Source organism: Sordaria macrospora, chromosome 3, assembly GCF_033870435.1.
Source record: "Sordaria macrospora chromosome 3, complete sequence".
In the NCBI taxonomy this organism is placed as follows: Eukaryota; Fungi; Ascomycota; class Sordariomycetes; order Sordariales; family Sordariaceae; genus Sordaria; species Sordaria macrospora.
This window is the reverse complement of record NC_089373.1, coordinates 2,944,183-2,962,019: the sequence shown is the minus strand read 5'-3', so window position 1 is coordinate 2,962,019 and position 17,837 is coordinate 2,944,183. Positions and strand designations below refer to the sequence as shown.

The window sequence follows — 17,837 nt, the reverse complement described above, 5'->3', positions numbered from 1 at the left end:
AGTCCCGGCAGGCAAGGAAGGAAAGAAGACAAGGTGAGAGCCAAGGTGAGAGCTTACACCACCCACCGCGGCCAGCCAGCCTAACCTTCTGGAACCTACAAAAAAACCACAAATTGGCCGAATGAGGGATGACGGGCCCTCCTTCTCCTCCCCGTTGGACCACCGCTACCCACCTCACCTACCTATGCATGTGTCAAACATGTACGACCAATTTGTATGGGAACACAGAACACATTACATGCATGGCTAAACTGTCTGTCGTGCCCCCAAGACCACCGTCTTTAATAGGTTACCGAATTGGGATTTGGGGGGCAGGCAGGCAGGCAAGGTGGTTTGGGACATTTGCATATGGTGTCACACAGGGCAACGTTCTCTGTACACGGGCACTGCACACCTGCCTGCCTCCACCTCAACAACAACAAACGGGACAATTCATTACGGGAATAATAGTCAACGCTGTATGACAACACACACACACACACACACACACACACACACACTCCCCTCTCTGTCTTGTCTCCTTGGTGCGACGGTTACACGGGTACCAACAGATGCACCTTCGGTACTGGATTGTGGAACATTACAACAATAGTTTGGGGGCTCTTGGGTTCAAGGTCAGGGGGGGTTCATGGGGTCATGGAGAAGGAAAAGGAGGACACACTGTGGTGGATTATGACATGATTATTTATGACCACATGGTGGTAGGTCGGGAAGAGGTGAAGCACCAATACCCCGTTGAAGTATGCTGGAAACCATGACTTGGGATTGGGGTTCTGACAAGGAAGGCTGTTGCCATTGGGATTAAAGAAGGAGAAGAGTAGAAAGAGAATAAGGAGGAGAAGCCGCTCCTGGATGGACCGTTGAAGACCGGTGATTTAACCAAAGCGTGCAAGGGCAGGGCACTCAAGTCTACATCCGTTTGTCAGACTTGACATTAGAGAAGAAGTTCATAAGCAGGGTTCATGGGACATCATTTTTGTATCGAGATCCCTGGTTTTGCTCGGGGCAATTCGTTCGGGGCAATTCGTCCATGGGAGGCTCAAGGATTGAGAAAAGTATAAATATGGGAAGGATTGGACAGACACAACATCGATAACTTCCTCAGTCCAGTGACCAGTAGAAGCTGCAGTACTAGCTGCCATTTCGCTGGTCTTTACTCGTCGGAACATTCGTTTGGATACTTTGGCAAGCTTTCTTTTTGTTTGTAAGCCGAGTCTGTCTGTTTGTTGGCATTTATCTCCCCTCTACCAATTAGCTATCGTTTCTTCTATTACACCAAGAGCGTCATCAATCACCAACCTTAACACAACTCAGGAAACAAATTCGCCATGTCCAGCGATAGCGAAGACTCGTAAGCCCTGATTTAATCCTCCAAGAACCTCCAAATAACCACCATGATGCTAACACCACACCAAACAGCTCAAGCTCCATGTCCAGCGAAGACCGCTCCCTGGTCGTATACAACGAGTTCCTCAAAATCCAACACTCCCCCCTCCTCCAAGAGTACTCCATCTCCCGCAAGGTCGCCCGCATCCTGCCTCTCCTCCCACCCCTCTCCGCATGGGGCGTCATAGAAATCGTCTGCTACAAGCTCGGTTCCTTCTGGGACGTTTCGCCGACGGACCCTTCCTCGCCCACCACCACCTCCACCCTCCGGCGTGACCACGACAAGCGCGCCATGCTCCGACACGAAATCGCTTTCGATCTCGTACACTTCTTGACCTCTCCCCAGCTTAACCTCAACCCCTACGGCAACGGCAACGGCAACCACTACGGTTCCCCCCAAAACAACCACAACAACAATGGTACTCCCGCCCCTCCCGAATTCCCAGGCTGGGGCTTCCCTATCCCCTCCATGCCGGGCGTTTCGCAGGTACATCTCGTCTTCCACGACACGCCCAACTACTCGGACGACGAGAAGCGGTACCTAGTCAGCCGGTCGGATTTCTTTCATGACGAGAGCGTGTTTGTTGCCGTATTCGACAGCGACACGCCCAACGAGGAGAGAGATATCAATGGTATTGATCGTCATCAGATGCTTTGGATCGCACCGAACCAGATGATTCCCATCATGCAGATCAGGATCGATGGGACGAAGCAGCCGGCTGCGATATTGTGGAGGGATCAGGTTACGGATGGGTGGCATGATGGGGGGTGTCGCTTTGGTGAGGGGGGCGATGGGGGAAGGGGAGGGGGTGGTGGCGGCGGTGGTGGAAGGAGGGGATCTAGGGATCATGGGCATGGGCAGGGAGGAGGTGGAGGTGGAGGTGATGGGTTGTGAGTCTTTTTTTTTCAGCTTTTGTTCCTCCTTTATGATGATTTGGTCGTTGATGAAGCTAATATTGAATCACTAACAAAAGCAGAAACCACCAACACCAGCAGCCCCCCATCCCGGTGCCACCTCACGAGCGGCCTATGAGCACCGCCTTCCCCGGCTACAAAAAGTTCTGCTTGGATCGACATCCCGAAGACTCAAAGTATGCTCTGAACTCATCAGCTCTTTACATCCGAGCGGATATCGTGGACCAGAATTGGCCCATTGGGTATTACAGCCACCATCATCACCATCATTAGTAACCCCGTAGTGTAGATGTTGGTTGAGTGGTTCCAAAAGGGTGGCTATCAGGTTGATGGTGATAGGGCAAAACCTTTGCTGTGTAACGGTACAGAATGGCCACGGAGGATTGGTTTAGTGTGCGCGTATGTAATGATGTATGATTCTTTACGATGTAATAAACTTTTGTGTGTTTTGGTGCGAAATTGATTGTATGAGTGAAGAGTGTCTTGGATGAGGAAGGAGCGAAGAGACAAGACGGGACCATTAGGTTTCTCCAAGGTACGATAAGATAAGGCCGATAAGATAAGGGACCTGGTGCTGATCGTCACCTGGGGCTCCCCCACTGTTGTAGGGCTGAAGGGGGAGTGGCGTCATACCATAAATTACAGTACATTTAACCAGGGCAGACCCTTAGCCGAACAATCCTCCATCTCCCTCTTCACTCAGTACGTGTACGATTTTTGTTTCAGCGATATTCACCAACGATTGGAACGACTAATCACAGCCCTACATCTTGCCTCCATCAACTTGCCTAACCACGTACAAGGCTCGGCTCGAGTTTCACTACAGACCGAATTGACGTTGCGTTTTGCTTGCCTAAAGGTGGTGTGGGGTAAACTCGGGGTACTATGAACTGAGCTCCCTCCCGCCGCAAGACGGATGACGTGAACTTATAACGACCTACAACGACGGACCTTTCCATTTACACCCAACTTCCTTTTTGCAAACGACATCGACACATCAGTCGCAAACTCAGAACTCGAAACCCTTAACATCACACCAACATTCCGTACCGAAAAAGCCACCCACATATTCAACAAACCACACTAAGCGACACCACAATGGCGCCCCCATTAACCCCCGCCTCCATCCTCGATGGCATGGCCGCTGCCCTCCCCACGCACGCCAAAGACGACACGACCTCGGACCTCAGCTCGTCCCTCGATGCCGTCGCGCTCTTCACGCACGCCTGCTTTGTGTCCGTCGGCTTCCGCCTGCTCGGTTTCTCCGAAGACAAGCCTGAAGAATCCGGATGCCAATCCCTAGCCCCGCGCCTACCCAGCACTTGGAACCCCAGCCTATCCTCACACTGCTTCGTCTACGCCCACGAACAATCATCCATGCGCTTTGTCATCCGCGTCGACAGGATGGGCTCCAAGATTGAGATCCGTGGCCTGGGCGTGGGCGACGAGCGGATTGCTCGATTCGATATTACCACCAGAGACTACGTTTCAGCAGCAGCTTTGCCCATCCGCATCACCATCACCAACGATGGACAAGGAGAGGAGGACCGCTCCGACCTGCCAGAGAAGTTGCAGAATGTGTTCATCTCCGAGGAACGCATCGCCGACCTATCCTCCTTACTCAAGATCAACATCATCCAGCGTCTCATCCCCGGTTTGCAAAAGGAAGGATACCAGGAAGATCCCGACGACCGCGCAGTGCGCCAGGATGCAGACGACGCCGGCCATCGCGCCGGTGGCTCTCGCAACCCGCCTGGACCTCCCAGGATGCCGAACCCGATGCCCGATCCAGCTCAACCATACCCCTATCCGAACGACCTCGACCCGCCTGCCCGTCGCCCGATCCCAGCCGGCGATTTTCCCCCGCCCGACTTTGAGGATGAATACGAGATTAACCGCCACCCTCGCGCCGGCGGCGGCTTACCGGGCCTGGTTGGCGGACCTAACCCAAACCCAGGATTGGGAGGAGGAAGAAGTGACTACGGAAGAAGTGACCTATACCCAGCTGGTTTGGGACCCGATGATCCGATTAGGGGATCTTTTGCGCCGCCGCTTGGTGGACTGCCGAGACCTGGAGGGCGCGGACCTGGTGGCTTTGGTGGTGGTGGACTTGGAGGGACTGGTGGGATGCATCCGACTTTTGATGATCCGCTTTTCCAGGGACCCCGTGGAGGTGATGAAGGAGATGGAGGGTATGATGATCAAGCGCCGCCTGGGGCTAGGTGGGACCCTGTTGGCCCTGGAGGTGCGCCGAGGTTTGGGGGAAATAGGCCTGGCGGTAATGGACGGGGAGGGAGAGGATTTGGAGGCGGTGGATTTGGTGGAGGGGGTGGCTTTGGAGGGTTTGGAGGGGATATTATCTGATGGGGGAAAGTGAAGTGACGGGAGGAAGGACACCGTGGCCCAGCTCCCTTGTTTGTGTCTTGTCTTGATGATGTGGCTTGGTCTGGTTCGAAGGGTAGGAGGCAGTCCACCCAACGATGGACAGTCACGGAAGGAAACCATAACGAGGGAAATGGGAGGCCGATCAGGCTGGATAGGAGGTTGCAGCACCACGAAACGGAACTATCGTGTGACGACGTTAAGTAGTATGCATTGGCAATGCAAACTGCTCAACCGGTGAGCACAAAAGGAAGTGAGAACACCCTTTCTGTAGTGGTAGGATGGAGTTCCCTACCCATAGGAGTGGAGGCAAACGAGGAAATATACGAATAACTCCGATCTGCAACCCCGTTCATGCATGGTTAGATGTCTAATACAACCATAACTAGTACCGTGATTTCACCCCCTTCTCATGTTCGACGTTATCCAAGGAGCCAATATACATACTAGTGTACGTCTAGGTATGTAGAGCGGCTGCTAGACCTAGTAGGCTAGAATAGTAGTGTAGGCTATTGCGGCCGGTGTGGCGCCTCCTCGGTCGCGGTCCGTCCGTCTGACGCCAAGGGGGCAACAATCCCTCTCTACCCTCTTGGAAGACACGAAACGCACAGATAGAGGTACATAGGTGAGTAAGTACGGTAGGTACCTTGATGTCTACGGTAACCTACAATCTGCATCGGTAGCGAGCGTGGAACCGAATTCTTATTCTCAAAGCTGGACTGGCTGGCTGACTGGCAACCATCACACACAAAGATAGGTAGGTAGGTAGGTAGGTTTTACCTTGATTGCATGATGTATGTATTGTACCTTAGTAGGTAGAACCCGAGGTAAAAACCCCGTAACTGAACAAGAGGAAAAGTCTGTCGGTCTCTTCTTTGACTTGTAGGGTAGTAGTACTAGTAGTAGGGTGTTGGGTGTGTAGGTGTGACTGATATGGTGTAGATGTATCTAATGTGGTGTGTAGTAGGTGTGGAGCGGAGCGGGAGGGCGGAAGACTAGAGTAACTTACATAGGTCTACACTAATAACATAACATGTCAAGTCCCGTTGTGACTGAACGGCAAAGTTGTCAAGTTTGCAACGGTCAACGGTCGACGGTCAACGGCGGGGCTGAAAGGTGTGGACGTGTGTCCCGATCTGTACTACTCAGATGTTGATATGTAGTAGTCAAAGTTCGGATCCGTCCATCTTGCATCAAGCCACCAACATAAAGGGTGTCTGCCTATAGTTCAGAATTTCCCTCTTCTAGGTGACGAGCTGACGCCTACGTTTAGAAGGTAGTAACAGGAACAGGGCAGGAGTGGAGCCAGGGTCCTGTGGCCAGTTCTGGGCGTACCTGGGGCGTGGCAGGGTTCGGAATCCTTATAGGGCTGTGTCCGGAGAATAAATACAAGATTGTGGAGTCTGAAGTTCCTGGGCGTTGGGATTATTATGCTACGATACCAGAGAAAAGCAGAATCTGGTTGATTTTGATACCGTAGTGTGGAATACTGAAAGGCTACACCAACACAGCTTGGTATTGAATCTTGGCTATCTCTTGGGTTGCTTTCGATGAGGCATAGGATGGGCTATTAGGTTAAACGATCTGCGGCGAAAGTCTCGGTCGGGGAAATATCACCATCGTTCGTGGGCGGTTCCAAACAAAAATTTCAGCCTGTCAGGAATTATCAGAATCAGGGGTCCAGGCACTTGGCACTTCAGCTCGCTCCGACGTCTAAGGGCCACGCCGTTACGCCACGGTATGCGATAGGGCTAGAGGACGGCAACTGCCGCAATGTCAGCTATTGTAAGAACCTAATTGTTCGAGTGAAAGTGGAAGCAAGTGTTGCTGAACGGCCGCATCAATTGCGGTGTTTCCCGTGTGCGGTGGTAGCTAGACCCATAGTATGACTGACGTCAATATCTTCCCGTGGTTTTCGTGAAATATCAAGTAGAGTAATAGGCTCTACCTGGCAGAGCTGTCATGGCAGAGCTGTCATCTTAGATGCCGCCTTCTTGCGAATAAAGACGATGTGGCGTTGACTACCCTCATGATGCAGACCCTTATAACGCTAAGGATGTAATGAGGTCAGGAGCATCTTGGCAGGAGGGGAATGCATTGATGGGATTGTAGGCAAGCAGCTCGTTGCTTCATCAGTCGGCCAAGCGTCGGGTAAGCAGCTGGGTACCACTCCATACTCTGAATGCCCAGGGTGATTCTGTTCCTTCGAATCTGATCAGCCCATGCGTTCTCCGCGTTGAGGCTTCAAGTCACATCAGTGTAACCATTGTCCAACTCCACATCCAGACCACATCGTGTGTCCACACTTTGACCTCGTTCCGTTCGCCGTAATGGAGCCATATCCAAAGCTAAGGAGGTCAACCATGATGATTAGGACTCGGGGGCCGAGAAAGCAGCTTGAGTCAAAGCGGATTCAGCTTCAGTCACAAACAGAAGCGAGGATGCAACGCTCAACGTCTTATCCTTTGTCCCAGAGCAGTCACACACTGGTCGGAGAAGTATAAGAAGCATCAACATGCTCCCCGTGAAGAATGTTTTTTTTTTTTTCCCTCGCCCTCATCCTCATCCTCGTCATTCCACCTTGAAGACCACTTCAGTCTTTATCCGACCGTCATCCTTCACCGGAAAACCTAGTCACCAAGACCACTGCCCAAGCCATCAACATGCGCGCCTCCACCATCCTCTTTGGCCTCACTGCCACCACCCTCGCCTCCGCGGCCGTCATCCCCAAGGACACTGCCATCACCTCTGAGGTCGAGATCAAGACCGCTGTCTCCCCCGATGGCTACGTGTACAAGGTCGAGACTGAGGCCTATGTTGAAGACACCATAACCGCCGCCGACGGAACCACCCACACGGTCCTCGTCCACCCCACCTTCAAGCGCTTCGTTGACGAGCACGGAACATCCCTCAACCCTAACAAGGAGAAGCGTCTCAGCTGGTACGGCGGCAACGCTGACCAATGTGGTAACTCAAACTTCATCAATAAGACTACCGGTGGTTCGCCTACCACCGGCGATTGCGGTGAGGTCCGTGATTATTACCGCACTGCCAATGGCTACTACTCTGCCAGTCGGTTTACAGACCTGGCTGGCAGTGATTGGTGCAGGCTCGTTATTACGCGCACGTGCGTATTCGGCATCAAGAGCGCCAATTTCAACGGTGCTAGTGTCGGTAGCACCGATATCTCCGACCTGACTAGGGATGCCATCAACAAGTTCCAGTCGGGCGGCAGGGTTGGTGCTGAGGGAGAGATGAACTGCAACAACTCCAAGGTCCTGTGGGCTATCTTCCACTCCTAGATGCCCTTCAGAGCGAGGGCCGAAGATCAGATGCCAGTCATGTTTTCGACTAGTTTTCTTTGTTTCTCAAGGGGGAAGGTTTGGAGAGCGAAGTGGCAGGGGAGCGAGGGCGGTTTGGCGACATGTACGGAGGACCATGAAATGTGTTTCGAAAGGAATGGGTAGAAAATGGGAAGCGAGCAGGCAGTGAGCTCGCTAGAGCTTGAAGTAGTCCGTCAATATGAATGCTTTGCAACCCAAGCCAGCTTTACCAGTGTCGCGTGTTGCCGTGTTGAAGAGTGGCGGTTCCAAACCCTCGGCGATCTGTATTGACTGATGAGCAAAGGTGACTGCTGTGCTGACAGTCATACTGCGTACTCCTCCAACATCTCCTTCGCCTTCCCTTCTTCGACCCAACACTCGAAGAACAAGGCGCCTGCCTCGACAGAGCGGATTGGTGTCGTCTTGGCACCTCCCACATCTGCGCCTGGCTCCGGTTTTGAGCGAGAGGCGGGCTGAAGATTGGGTTCGGAGGGAATCCAAGCTTGGGGGTGCTAATTCAGAATAATATGTCAGCTTAAGCCGCTTGGCCGGCGAAGGAAGAGGGTAGACTTACCCCAATGGGCGCAAGGGCATCGTCTCGCAATTCCACAGCCACGTTAAACGTACATCCCTCGGGCAAGGCATCCATCTTCTCGGCCGCATAGGCTGTCCGTCGTAGTGCACCACGTAACTGCTCGTCGAGATCGGGCCAGCTCACCGTCTGAGCGGTGGGAAAATAGTACTCGTCGTCTCGACTGTCTTCGTTTCTGTACTCCTTGGCTAGGGCTCTTTCAAAGTCTCGCATTGGCTTGGCACCTCCGGGCCACGCTGGGAATCTACTGATGTCAAACATCCAGCGTTCAAGAACCGATCCTGGGGGAATGGTCTGGGCTGATGCTGATTGTGTGGGATCAGACGACTGTGTTACTTCAAAGGGGGAGTGAATCACGACGGCGATGCGTGATACACGACCCTCGGCGATTTGAGCGGCCACGGCTTTGACAGCATCGCGAATCCAGGAGCAGACCTTCGGATGGCGGTTCTGATGCACTGGGAGGTTGTAGGCGCGGGCAGAGAGAAAGGTAGGTTGGGGATAGATGCCACGGTAGTAGAGGATGTTGTGAATGGCGACAACGAGAAAATTGTTGAAGGACTGCAGGAGGGCGATACTCGCATCATAGGGCAGTGGCTGAGAGGGGGCTTCTTCGTAGAATTCCTGATGGTGATGTTGGCGATGGTGTTCAGGTCGAGAACGAAGGGGAGAAGGCGACGATGGAGCAGGAGAAGACATGATCAATGATGATGAAACTCGTTATATGGGGACGATGAGATGTGGTTTGTATCTGACTGGCACCGACGATGTATCTCGTCACTTGACTTTGTTGACTTGACAATGGAGGTGATGATCAAAGAAGAGGGTGGTTTGAGTGGCCAAAGGAAGAAGAAAAATATCTTGATTTTTTTGTGTGAGATGCAGAGTCAATGTGGCAGATGGGCTCAGAGTAGAAATGGTGGGACAAAGATGATTGTCCTTTCCTATCTATCCCTCTTCACTTGCACTTGCGCAAACTTGAGACGTCTCTTCCCTTGAGACTGCGTGATGAGACGCGCGAAATTCGTGGAGGACAATGACCGCGTTTGACAAGGACTGGAACCTTTAACGCCAAAGCAGGTGATGAGCCCCACTATGCCCCGCACTTTGCCATGGTTGTACATAATATGTTCTTTAGCATACCCAAACTAGCGCCAGAAGAGCCCGTATTTCTGTAGCGTTTTCACAAGAAGCTCGACACCTTGAAACTCCTTCCACTCTCCCCTTCCATGATCTTCAGATAGCTTCCGCTCCTGTCGCGCCACGAACTATCACGACCTCCCCCATTTGAGGTACATTATCACGGACGTGCTTTATCGCGTCCTGTTTTTTTCGCTCTGCCGACTGAAATAAAGCGGCCGTCCCAGGAGCTTGCCTTTTTACCTTTTCTTGGACGACAACACCCCTCCGCCCTTCTCGACACGTGCAATCCCTCAGGCACCTCGACATTTGCGCGCAACTACCCGATCCGGATTCCGATTTCGATACCATATTACCCTTTACAGCGCATACTCCTACCATATACCCCCGAACGGCCATTCAGGATTATACCTCGACTGAATATTGGGAAGCTCGATTCGATCGTACTACCCTGATCTCGCTATCGATATTCACATCTTTACGCGGCCACTGTTATCCCACCATCTATACCACATATCTCGTCCTGTAACAACCCCACAATGGATCAGATGGAGCAACAACTGGCGCAGCTGCTTGCCAACACGCAGCTTCCCGACGAGGGCCCTCGCAAACAGGCCGAGCTCGACCTCTCCCACGCCAAAGCGAACCCCGATTTCCCGATTGCCATTGCCCGCGTCGGTATCAACGCCTCGTTCCCCGTCAGCATTCGCCAGTCTGCCTTGACCTATCTGCGCCAGTTTATTGAGGACAATTGGAGCCCAGATGACGGCGAGGCTCCTCGTTTCCCCATTTCGGACCACTACAAGCACGAACTCAGAGACGTGCTGCTTGCCCTCTGCCTGGGAAGCGAGGGCGACAGAAAGGTCAAGGTTGCCACCAGTTTGGTTGTCAGCAAGATTGCGCAGGCCGACTTCCCCGACAGATGGCCTACCCTGCTCCCCAGTGTGTTGGGTGTCATGCCCACCGGAAGCGACGACCAGCTGCACGGTGCCTTGCGCATTCTTCAAGATCTTGTCGAGGAGAGTTTGACTGACGAGCAATTCTTCGGCACCGCTCGCGAAATCATCAAGGCATGCTACGATGTTGCCCTCAACAACGAACGCAAGCAGAACCATCGTGCCCTGGCCGTCGTCGTGTTCCGCAGCTGTTTCGATCTGATGGATATGGCCAAGGACGATCACAAGAAGGAAGTCACCAGTTTTGCCCAGGAAATCTTGGCCGGCTGGCTCCCCTTCATGGAGCTGGTCATCAATTCACCACTTCCTGACCACGAAGAGGCCGGTTCCCAGCCCCAAAGCTGGTACGGTCCCATCACACTCAAGGTCCAGGTTGTCAAGACCCTGATCAAGATCAAGACCGTTTTCCCCTCTTTGCTCCTTCCTCACAGTCCCACCTTCTTCAGTGCCGTCTGGCAAGAGTTGTCGAGACTTCAGGACTCTTATCAAGACCTGTTCATCAACAACGAAGTCCAGAGCCGCCTGGAGGACAGCGATGGCCTGCCCTATACTCTTGACTTCCTGGTGCTGGACGAGCTCGACTTCCTTAACCAGTGCCTGCGTGCTAGCCCTGTACAAAAGCACCTTGAGGCCGACATCAAGGCCCAACCTGACATGTCCAAGATCGAATGGGTCATGAAGCTCAACCAGCTGCTGGTTTCGTACTCGCAGGTTACCCAAGAGGAGGAGGGCTTGTGGGACATTGATGTTTCTTTGTTCCTCGCCGAAGAGACGAGTGTCAGCGCCAACTATACTGCCAGGACAGCATGCGGTGATGTGGTTATCAAGCTCGGCGAATGGCTCGGACCCAAGGTCTTCCAAGGCCTTTATGAGGTTGCCAAGACTCTCTTTGGTAGCAACGCCAATAACTGGCGCGAACAGGAGGCTTCGCTATACCTGTTCAACTGCGCCTTGAACGACTTCTTGGACTGCGAGAAGACCGTCCCTGTCGAGGTTACTAGCCCCTATGGAGAAATCATCCAGTACGCCATCACCAGGCAAGATATGCCTGTCTTGTGTGCCCGAGGATTCCTCGCAGGAGCTGCGCTAAGCCAGGCCGCTGGCAGCCCAGCCTATGGTCTTCTTGAGCAAACCATCAAGACTGTTGGAGCCTCCGACTCGGAGCTTATTCAAGTCGCCTGCATCAAGGCCATGGACGGCTTCCTCAGATCCACCCTCGAGCCTCAGTACCAAGGCCACATACTCCAAGCCATCCAGGGTTACCTGAGTGGACTGGATCTTGGCTCGCTGGAGGACTCGGATGACCTCCTAGTAACTATCGTCGAGACACTCAAGGCGGCCATTGCCGTGGACATGCGCACAGTTCTCCAACCTGATAGCACTGCTCTTGACATGCTGCTCACACTTGGCAGGCACGGTGCTGCCAACTATCACGTAGAAATCAGCGTCTGCGAAGCGTTCGAGGAGATCGCCGAAGCCATGAAGGATGCGACTGCTTACCCAGCCTTCTGCGCCAAAGTTCTGCCATCTGTCACTGGTGCCTTTGACGCGGCCAACGTCACCGGAGACGACCCGCTTATGATCGTATGTGTTGTATCCCTCCCCCTTGTTTCGGTTGTGCCTACTGTACTGACACTTCATAGCTCGCCGTTGAACTCTTGTCAATCCTTGTCGAGTATGGCGTGGAGCCTCTTCCTGCCGGCTTCGTCGAACACAGTCTGCCCAAGCTTGCCAGGCTCCTGATGTCATCAACAGAGGGAGAGGTTCTGCGTCCCGGCACGCAGGCTGTCAAGCACATGCTTATGCATGATCACCAACAAGTGTTTGCGTGGAACGATGAGAACGGCCGTTCCGGTCTCGAGGTCTGCCTGATGATTATCGACCGCCTTTTGGACCCCACAATGGAGGATAATGCTGCTTCAGATGTCGGTGGTCTCGCAGCCGAGCTGGTCGAGAAGGCTGGTCCCCAGCGTCTTGGACCTTACCTTGCTCAGCTCCTCAGGGCGGTTGCCGCACGTCTGCACACCGCTCAAGAAGTGGCCATCATCCAGTCGCTCATCCTCGTCTTTGCGCGCCTGTCTCTTACCGTGGAGGGTGCCCGGGATGTCATCAACTTCCTTAGCGAGACTCCTATTGACGGCCAGAACGGACTCCAGATCGTCCTCAGCAAGTGGCTCGAGAACTCGGCCATCTTCTCCGGATACGATGAGATTCGCCAGAAGTATGTCCGTCCCGATTCCTGTCTTCGGTAGCAGTTACTGACTTGACTTTTTTTTGGCAGCATCATCGCCCTCTCCAAGCTGTACGAGCTTAACGATACCCGCGTAAACGAAACCCTGGTCAAAGGTGATCTTATCATCAACAACGATACCAGAATTAGGACTAGATCTCGTGCCAAGCAGAGTAAGTCGCCCCGCCACCACTCTAGCATTTCCCCCTTCCACTCAGTTAACCTTTCCCTCCCCACAGACCCCGACCAATTCACCCAAATCCCTGCTCCTCTCAAGATCGTCAAGGTCCTCGTCGACGAACTCGGCGCCACAGCCGGTAACCACTCCAACGCCCGGTCCGCGGCCGTGGCCCAGAACGTCGCAGAAGAAGAGGATGATGACGACGACGAGGATGACGAAGGCTGGGAGGACGAGCCCGACGTGCTCGATCTCGGCCTCGGATCCACCAAGGCCGAGCTCATGGGCTGGGCCGAGGGGAACAACGCCTTCTCGCGCGATCGCGATGACGAGACCCGCCAGTACCTGGTCGAGTTCTTTGTGCGCGTCGCGACGGAGAATATCGGCAACTTTAATGATCGGTGGTATCAACATTTGAATGTGGAGGAGAAGGAGAATCTGAGGGAGCTGGGGGGTCAGTAGAGATGAGTAGAGAGTGAGGAGCGGTTTGATTGGTTGGTTGTTCAAAGGATCCCGGTCTGTCAGTATATGATGTATGTACAAAGGTTATATGGGTGAAATGGAGGGGATGAAAAGAAAGACGGTGGACGTACTGTAGTTGTCATGTGTTCTTTTTTGTCTTGATGCAAAATAAGCGATATCGCAGTACAGTAGGTAACTACCAAACTTGTAAAAAAGTTTCGGCTGTTTAGTTTGCACCTGGTTCTTTCAATTTTTAACCGGAGGTTCATTCATTCATTCAATCATTATTAATCCGCCCTTTGCTGTGTGCTTAAGCTGTTAGCGTCTCAAACATGTACGTACGGACCTGAGTAAATGCAGATGTACCAGTAGATGCTGATGCATGTTTACAAAGGAGCAGGAGCCAGGTTTCGTATCTGTCAATCGACTTTTACATAGGTACCAGGTAAATATCGTCGAACATTGTCACAGCGGCGTAGGAAAGTTGCATACGATGCAGTGTGCGATGACTGTCGAACTACTGCTTAACTAGGTGGCTTGGACTTGCGAAGAATAAGAAGTTGAAGAGGGGACGGGAAAAAAATCCCAAAAAGGGAAGGGAAGGCTCAATACCAGAGCTGCCCGGGTTTTATACCCGCCTGCAGACCGCCAGCGACAGCCAGACCCGGGCAGTGAATGGGACCCATGTGATTGTGATGGGAATCTTGATGGCAGGCATGTGACAACCCAGATGGTGTGCCAGCCGTCACAATCATCATCACCACCCCATCGCTGAGCTATATGGAGAGAGAGAATCGGATGAATAAGTATAGTAGGACGTGTATACCTCTACACAAACAAAGACCAACCAGATTGGGAGGAACATTTATTTAGGCAGTCAGAAGTTGGTGTTGATCTGCGTATACCTACTTGTTTGCCTTTTATTCTGTTTACCAACCGCTCTCGCTTCTCATAGTAGGCCAAAACATGGACAAGTGAGAGGAAAAAAATTTATTATTGGTAGGCAGCGTTTGGGCGTGGCATGAGAAACAGGTACTTACTAACAGGGTTAATTTAAGCAGCATGCTATGTATGTTGAGTAATTCTTCACCGACGCTTGTTCGATACACTTTATGTCCCTCCCCTCGTTTGTTCTTCCCTCACTTTCCAGTCTCACCTAGTCAAACAACCTTTCATCTACCTTCCCGATCGATCCCCTCACCTAGGCAGACACACCACCCTCACTCAGGCAGGCTGATAAATAGCTGGACACAACCCTTCAATAGCCCTCGCATCCGCCACGCCAGCCGGCACCCCTCCCAAGCCCGAGCCCCCATTGGCATTAGCGTTAGCATTAGGATTAGCAACCCCATAACTCCTAACCAACCCGCTCTCCACATCCCTGTACTCCGGCCACCCCCTCATCTCCAGCCCGCTGACGCCATTAGCAGCAACAGCCACCCAATCGTCCTGAATCGCATGGCTCGTGGCCACCTCCAGCTTCTCATCTGGCGGCGGCGAGCTGGTGGAAGTTTCGGGGAAGACGTCGTAGGTGCCGAAGAGAAGGGGCAGTTCGGCGCCGTGGTAGGCGCCTAGGAAGGGGGAGGGCGAAACGTCGGAGAAGTTGCCGAAGTAGATGTAGCGGAAGAGGGGGACGGAGGCTAGGAGGCGGTTACTGTTGTTGACACATACCAAAATGTTAGTACTGAGCTGAAATAGAATGGGATGGGATGGAGCTGGGTTGCAGTAAAGTGGCGGAGGGGGAAAAGGGGGGAAGGAGAGGTGAAGGTGGGAATGGGAACACGTACGTGGCTGCTTTGAAGGCTGGGCAGAAGAAGAAGTCAATTGTCGCTTCGAAGGCTTCAGTTTGGTTGACGGTGTTGTTCGGGTTGAGACTGACGAAGGCGAGGCCGTCTTGGGCGTTACTGCCCAGGATTGTGGGCTGTTGTTGGGTCGTGTTAGTCTCCTATCTGTCGAGGTTTTTCGAACGAAGTAGAGCAAAGCAGAGCAGAGGAGAACAAAGCAAAGCCAAAAACTTACAACTTTGGCAACCTCTCCCGCCAACGACCGAGCCGTATAATCGGGGAACACCGTGGCATTATCGATCACCGGCGTGAAGAAGAGAACCTTGGTGAAATCCGTGCCCGCCGCGGCATTCTCAGTCTGCAGAGCAGTGATGATGGCATCGGCCGTGACGTTGCTAGACTTCATACACGCCAGCTCCTCCGCCGCGGTGAGATTCCCACAGCCCACCTCGACCGCAATACGGGTAAAACCCAACTGAGCAGCGTCAAGGCTATGAGCCAACGGCGTCAGCTCGTTGCCGGAGTCCATGATGAATGTGTTGACGATCGGCTTGGTAGGGTAGGCGTATTGCCAGTAGCCCACGGAAACTGCACCGGCACTTTGGCCCCAGAGGGTGATGCGGGTAGGGTCACCGCCAAAGGCGGCAATGTTGTCTCGAACCCATTCTACCGCAAGGCGTTGGTCGAGGAGACCGACGTTTTGCTCCGTTAGGGGGATGCCACGGGCATTGGGGAAGCCGAAGATGTTGAGGCGGTAATTGAAGGTGACGACGATGTGGTCTTTTTTGCGCTGGACCCAGTCTGTGGGAATCTGGGTGGGGACATCTTGACCGCCGGTGCTGAAGGCACCGCCATAGACGAAGACGATGACAGGGAGGCTGTCTTTCTTGGTGGCTGGCGGGGCCCAGAGGCTGAGGGTTAGGCAGTCCTCACTGATGTTGGGACTGGTGACATTGAGGCCCTGGACGTTGTACTCGGTCACATCCTGGGTGTAGATGGAGGGCGGGTCTGTCGAGAGATATTGGATGCAGCTTGGGGGAAGCTTCTTGACTTTGAGTTCGCCAAACGGCGCAGCAGGCTGTGGCGGGGCAAAGCGAAGGTTTCCCACTGGGGGTTGGGCAAAGGGGATCCCGAGGAACTGGCGTACGCATGGATCTTCGGTCTCCTTGACAATTCCATGAAGTATGCCTCCCGAGACTTTCACTGATAGGGAAGAGGGGTCCACACAATGAGCTGACGCAGCTATCGCAGGTGCCAACCCTCCTCGAAAAACACTGTTGAGGAGGGAGAACGCCCAAAGGTAGGATAAGCAGGCCAGTTTCATGATTCCAGGATCACAATCTGACGTGGCATAAAAGTATTGTGGTATCGATGACGTGGTGAAACGAATGAATGTGGTGTTGGCAAGACCAGCACCAAGTTCCTGAAGAACTGGCATGGTGGTGAAGTCTGACATTTTAACATCAGCTTCCGTGTCCCCTAAGCCCCATGTCGGAGCCGAGTCATGTCAGAGCGTACATCGTGAGATCCAAGGCCAAACGGTGCCATACAGCCAGCGTGAAGCAGTTTCGAACTGCAAGCTGAGGGGTAAAGGCCACATTTGGGGGAGGGGTGCTCACTTGTTCAGACCAATATCGTGATCCTGTGCTGTTGATGCCAGCACTGCCCCTGTTCCTTGAACGTCGGGTGAGCCCTCAGCTTGGTCAGCCTTCCGGTAGCAGATACTTTTTGATGCCTCTGCGCAGGCGGGTGACAGGAATACGCGTTCTGGACAAGGCGTAGCAACTTGTCGGTTTCCTTGTCGAATCGGTCGGTTTGAGTGCGGGGAGAGTGACTGTTACAAGGAAGTCCCTAATTAATAACAGAGCCAAAATGGTGGGTGACTGGCATCTTGATGGTTCTTGAATGTCTCTTGCTGGGCTATCGGCCACAATTCTACATCAAGTCGACATCATCAATGGAAATCAAAACAAGCGTAAAGATGAACGTGAACAGGCATCGTTGGAGAAAATCCCCACGGCCGAGCGGGTTGGTCACGTAGGGTCTTGGACATGTTTTGATCGGGACCGGACTGAATGCCTCGCTTGTTGTCGGTTCCCAGGAACCGGAAACAGTGAAGGTGCCCACTGGTGGCCTCGACATCTCTTCTTGTTGTTTCAACACATCACAACTAGCAACTTGGGACAGACTAGCTGATGCGGAGAACGATCGATGATGGAGATTTTTTGTCAGTGTTTTGTCTCGACTTTTTGTTGTTGTGGAGAAATCTCCTCCAAGTGCGCGACTCCAACTCTCTCGGGTGGAAAACAGCAACATGCAGTGATGATGCATGACCAGCCGAGGTTCTGCGTCGCGACCGCCTTGCATGCTCGAATAGCCTCGTACCGACGCGTATTACGAAGAACTCCCGATTTGGTGCTATCGAAAATTGGAGACGTACCCCTCATCACACTGGGGTATGGTTGACAAAAGTATTTTCACACAAGGGA

At 53.0% G+C, this 17,837-nt stretch overlaps 6 protein-coding genes across 6 annotated transcripts; 4 read left to right on the top strand and 2 right to left on the bottom strand.

Moving 5' to 3' along the window:
* Nucleotides 1-1,096: 1,096 nt before the first annotated feature.
* Nucleotides 1,097-2,281, top strand: SMAC4_04700 (uncharacterized protein; the record flags this gene model as incomplete). The annotated part of the gene is made up of 2 exons (XM_066090161.1): nucleotides 1,097-1,351; nucleotides 1,420-2,281. Exons 1-2 carry the CDS (start codon nucleotides 1,329-1,331, stop codon nucleotides 2,279-2,281), a joined length of 885 nt encoding a protein of 294 aa, XP_065946515.1. The 5' UTR covers nucleotides 1,097-1,328.
* Nucleotides 2,282-3,000: 719 nt separating this feature from the next.
* On the top strand, nucleotides 3,001-4,935 carry SMAC4_12851 (uncharacterized protein). Its single transcript, XM_066091109.1, has one exon. The coding sequence runs from the start codon at nucleotides 3,400-3,402 to the stop codon at nucleotides 4,663-4,665; it is 1,266 nt and encodes a 421-aa protein (XP_065946514.1). The 5' UTR covers nucleotides 3,001-3,399; the 3' UTR covers nucleotides 4,666-4,935.
* A 2,306-nt stretch (nucleotides 4,936-7,241) lies between these two features.
* SMAC4_04699 (uncharacterized protein) lies at nucleotides 7,242-7,985 on the top strand (the record flags this gene model as incomplete). Its single annotated transcript, XM_003346478.2, has 1 exon — nucleotides 7,242-7,985. Exon 1 carries the CDS (start codon nucleotides 7,347-7,349, stop codon nucleotides 7,983-7,985), a length of 639 nt encoding a protein of 212 aa, XP_003346526.1. The 5' UTR covers nucleotides 7,242-7,346.
* A 195-nt stretch (nucleotides 7,986-8,180) lies between these two features.
* SMAC4_04698 (uncharacterized protein) lies at nucleotides 8,181-9,297 on the bottom strand (the record flags this gene model as incomplete). Its single annotated transcript, XM_003346477.1, has 3 exons — nucleotides 8,181-8,288; nucleotides 8,336-8,518; nucleotides 8,581-9,297. The coding sequence occupies 3 exons, from the start codon at nucleotides 9,295-9,297 to the stop codon at nucleotides 8,181-8,183; spliced, it is 1,008 nt and encodes a 335-aa protein (XP_003346525.1).
* A 447-nt stretch (nucleotides 9,298-9,744) lies between these two features.
* Nucleotides 9,745-13,878, top strand: SMAC4_04697 (uncharacterized protein). Its single transcript, XM_003346476.2, has 4 exons — nucleotides 9,745-12,278; nucleotides 12,338-12,915; nucleotides 12,976-13,097; nucleotides 13,164-13,878. Exons 1-4 carry the CDS (start codon nucleotides 10,278-10,280, stop codon nucleotides 13,562-13,564), a joined length of 3,102 nt encoding a protein of 1,033 aa, XP_003346524.1. The 5' UTR covers nucleotides 9,745-10,277; the 3' UTR covers nucleotides 13,565-13,878.
* A 684-nt stretch (nucleotides 13,879-14,562) lies between these two features.
* On the bottom strand, nucleotides 14,563-16,804 carry SMAC4_04696 (uncharacterized protein; the record flags this gene model as incomplete). The annotated part of the gene is made up of 3 exons (XM_003346475.2): nucleotides 14,563-15,218; nucleotides 15,352-15,485; nucleotides 15,584-16,804. The coding sequence occupies 3 exons, from the start codon at nucleotides 16,802-16,804 to the stop codon at nucleotides 14,789-14,791; spliced, it is 1,785 nt and encodes a 594-aa protein (XP_003346523.1). The 3' UTR covers nucleotides 14,563-14,788.
* Nucleotides 16,805-17,837: the final 1,033 nt, after the last annotated feature.

Excerpts from the sequence above, each read along its gene's own strand:
- SMAC4_12851 (XM_066091109.1), top strand. The coding sequence starts at position 3,400 with ATGGCGCCCCCATTAACCCCCGCCTCCATCCTCGATGGCATGGCCGCT.
- SMAC4_04697 (XM_003346476.2), top strand. The coding sequence starts at position 10,278 with ATGGATCAGATGGAGCAACAACTGGCGCAGCTGCTTGCCAACACGCAG. Across the intron at positions 12,279-12,337 it reads GAGACGACCCGCTTATGATC|CTCGCCGTTGAACTCTTGTC; the intron begins GTATGTGTTGTA and ends GACACTTCATAG. Across the intron at positions 13,098-13,163 it reads TAGATCTCGTGCCAAGCAGA|ACCCCGACCAATTCACCCAA; the intron begins GTAAGTCGCCCC and ends CCCTCCCCACAG.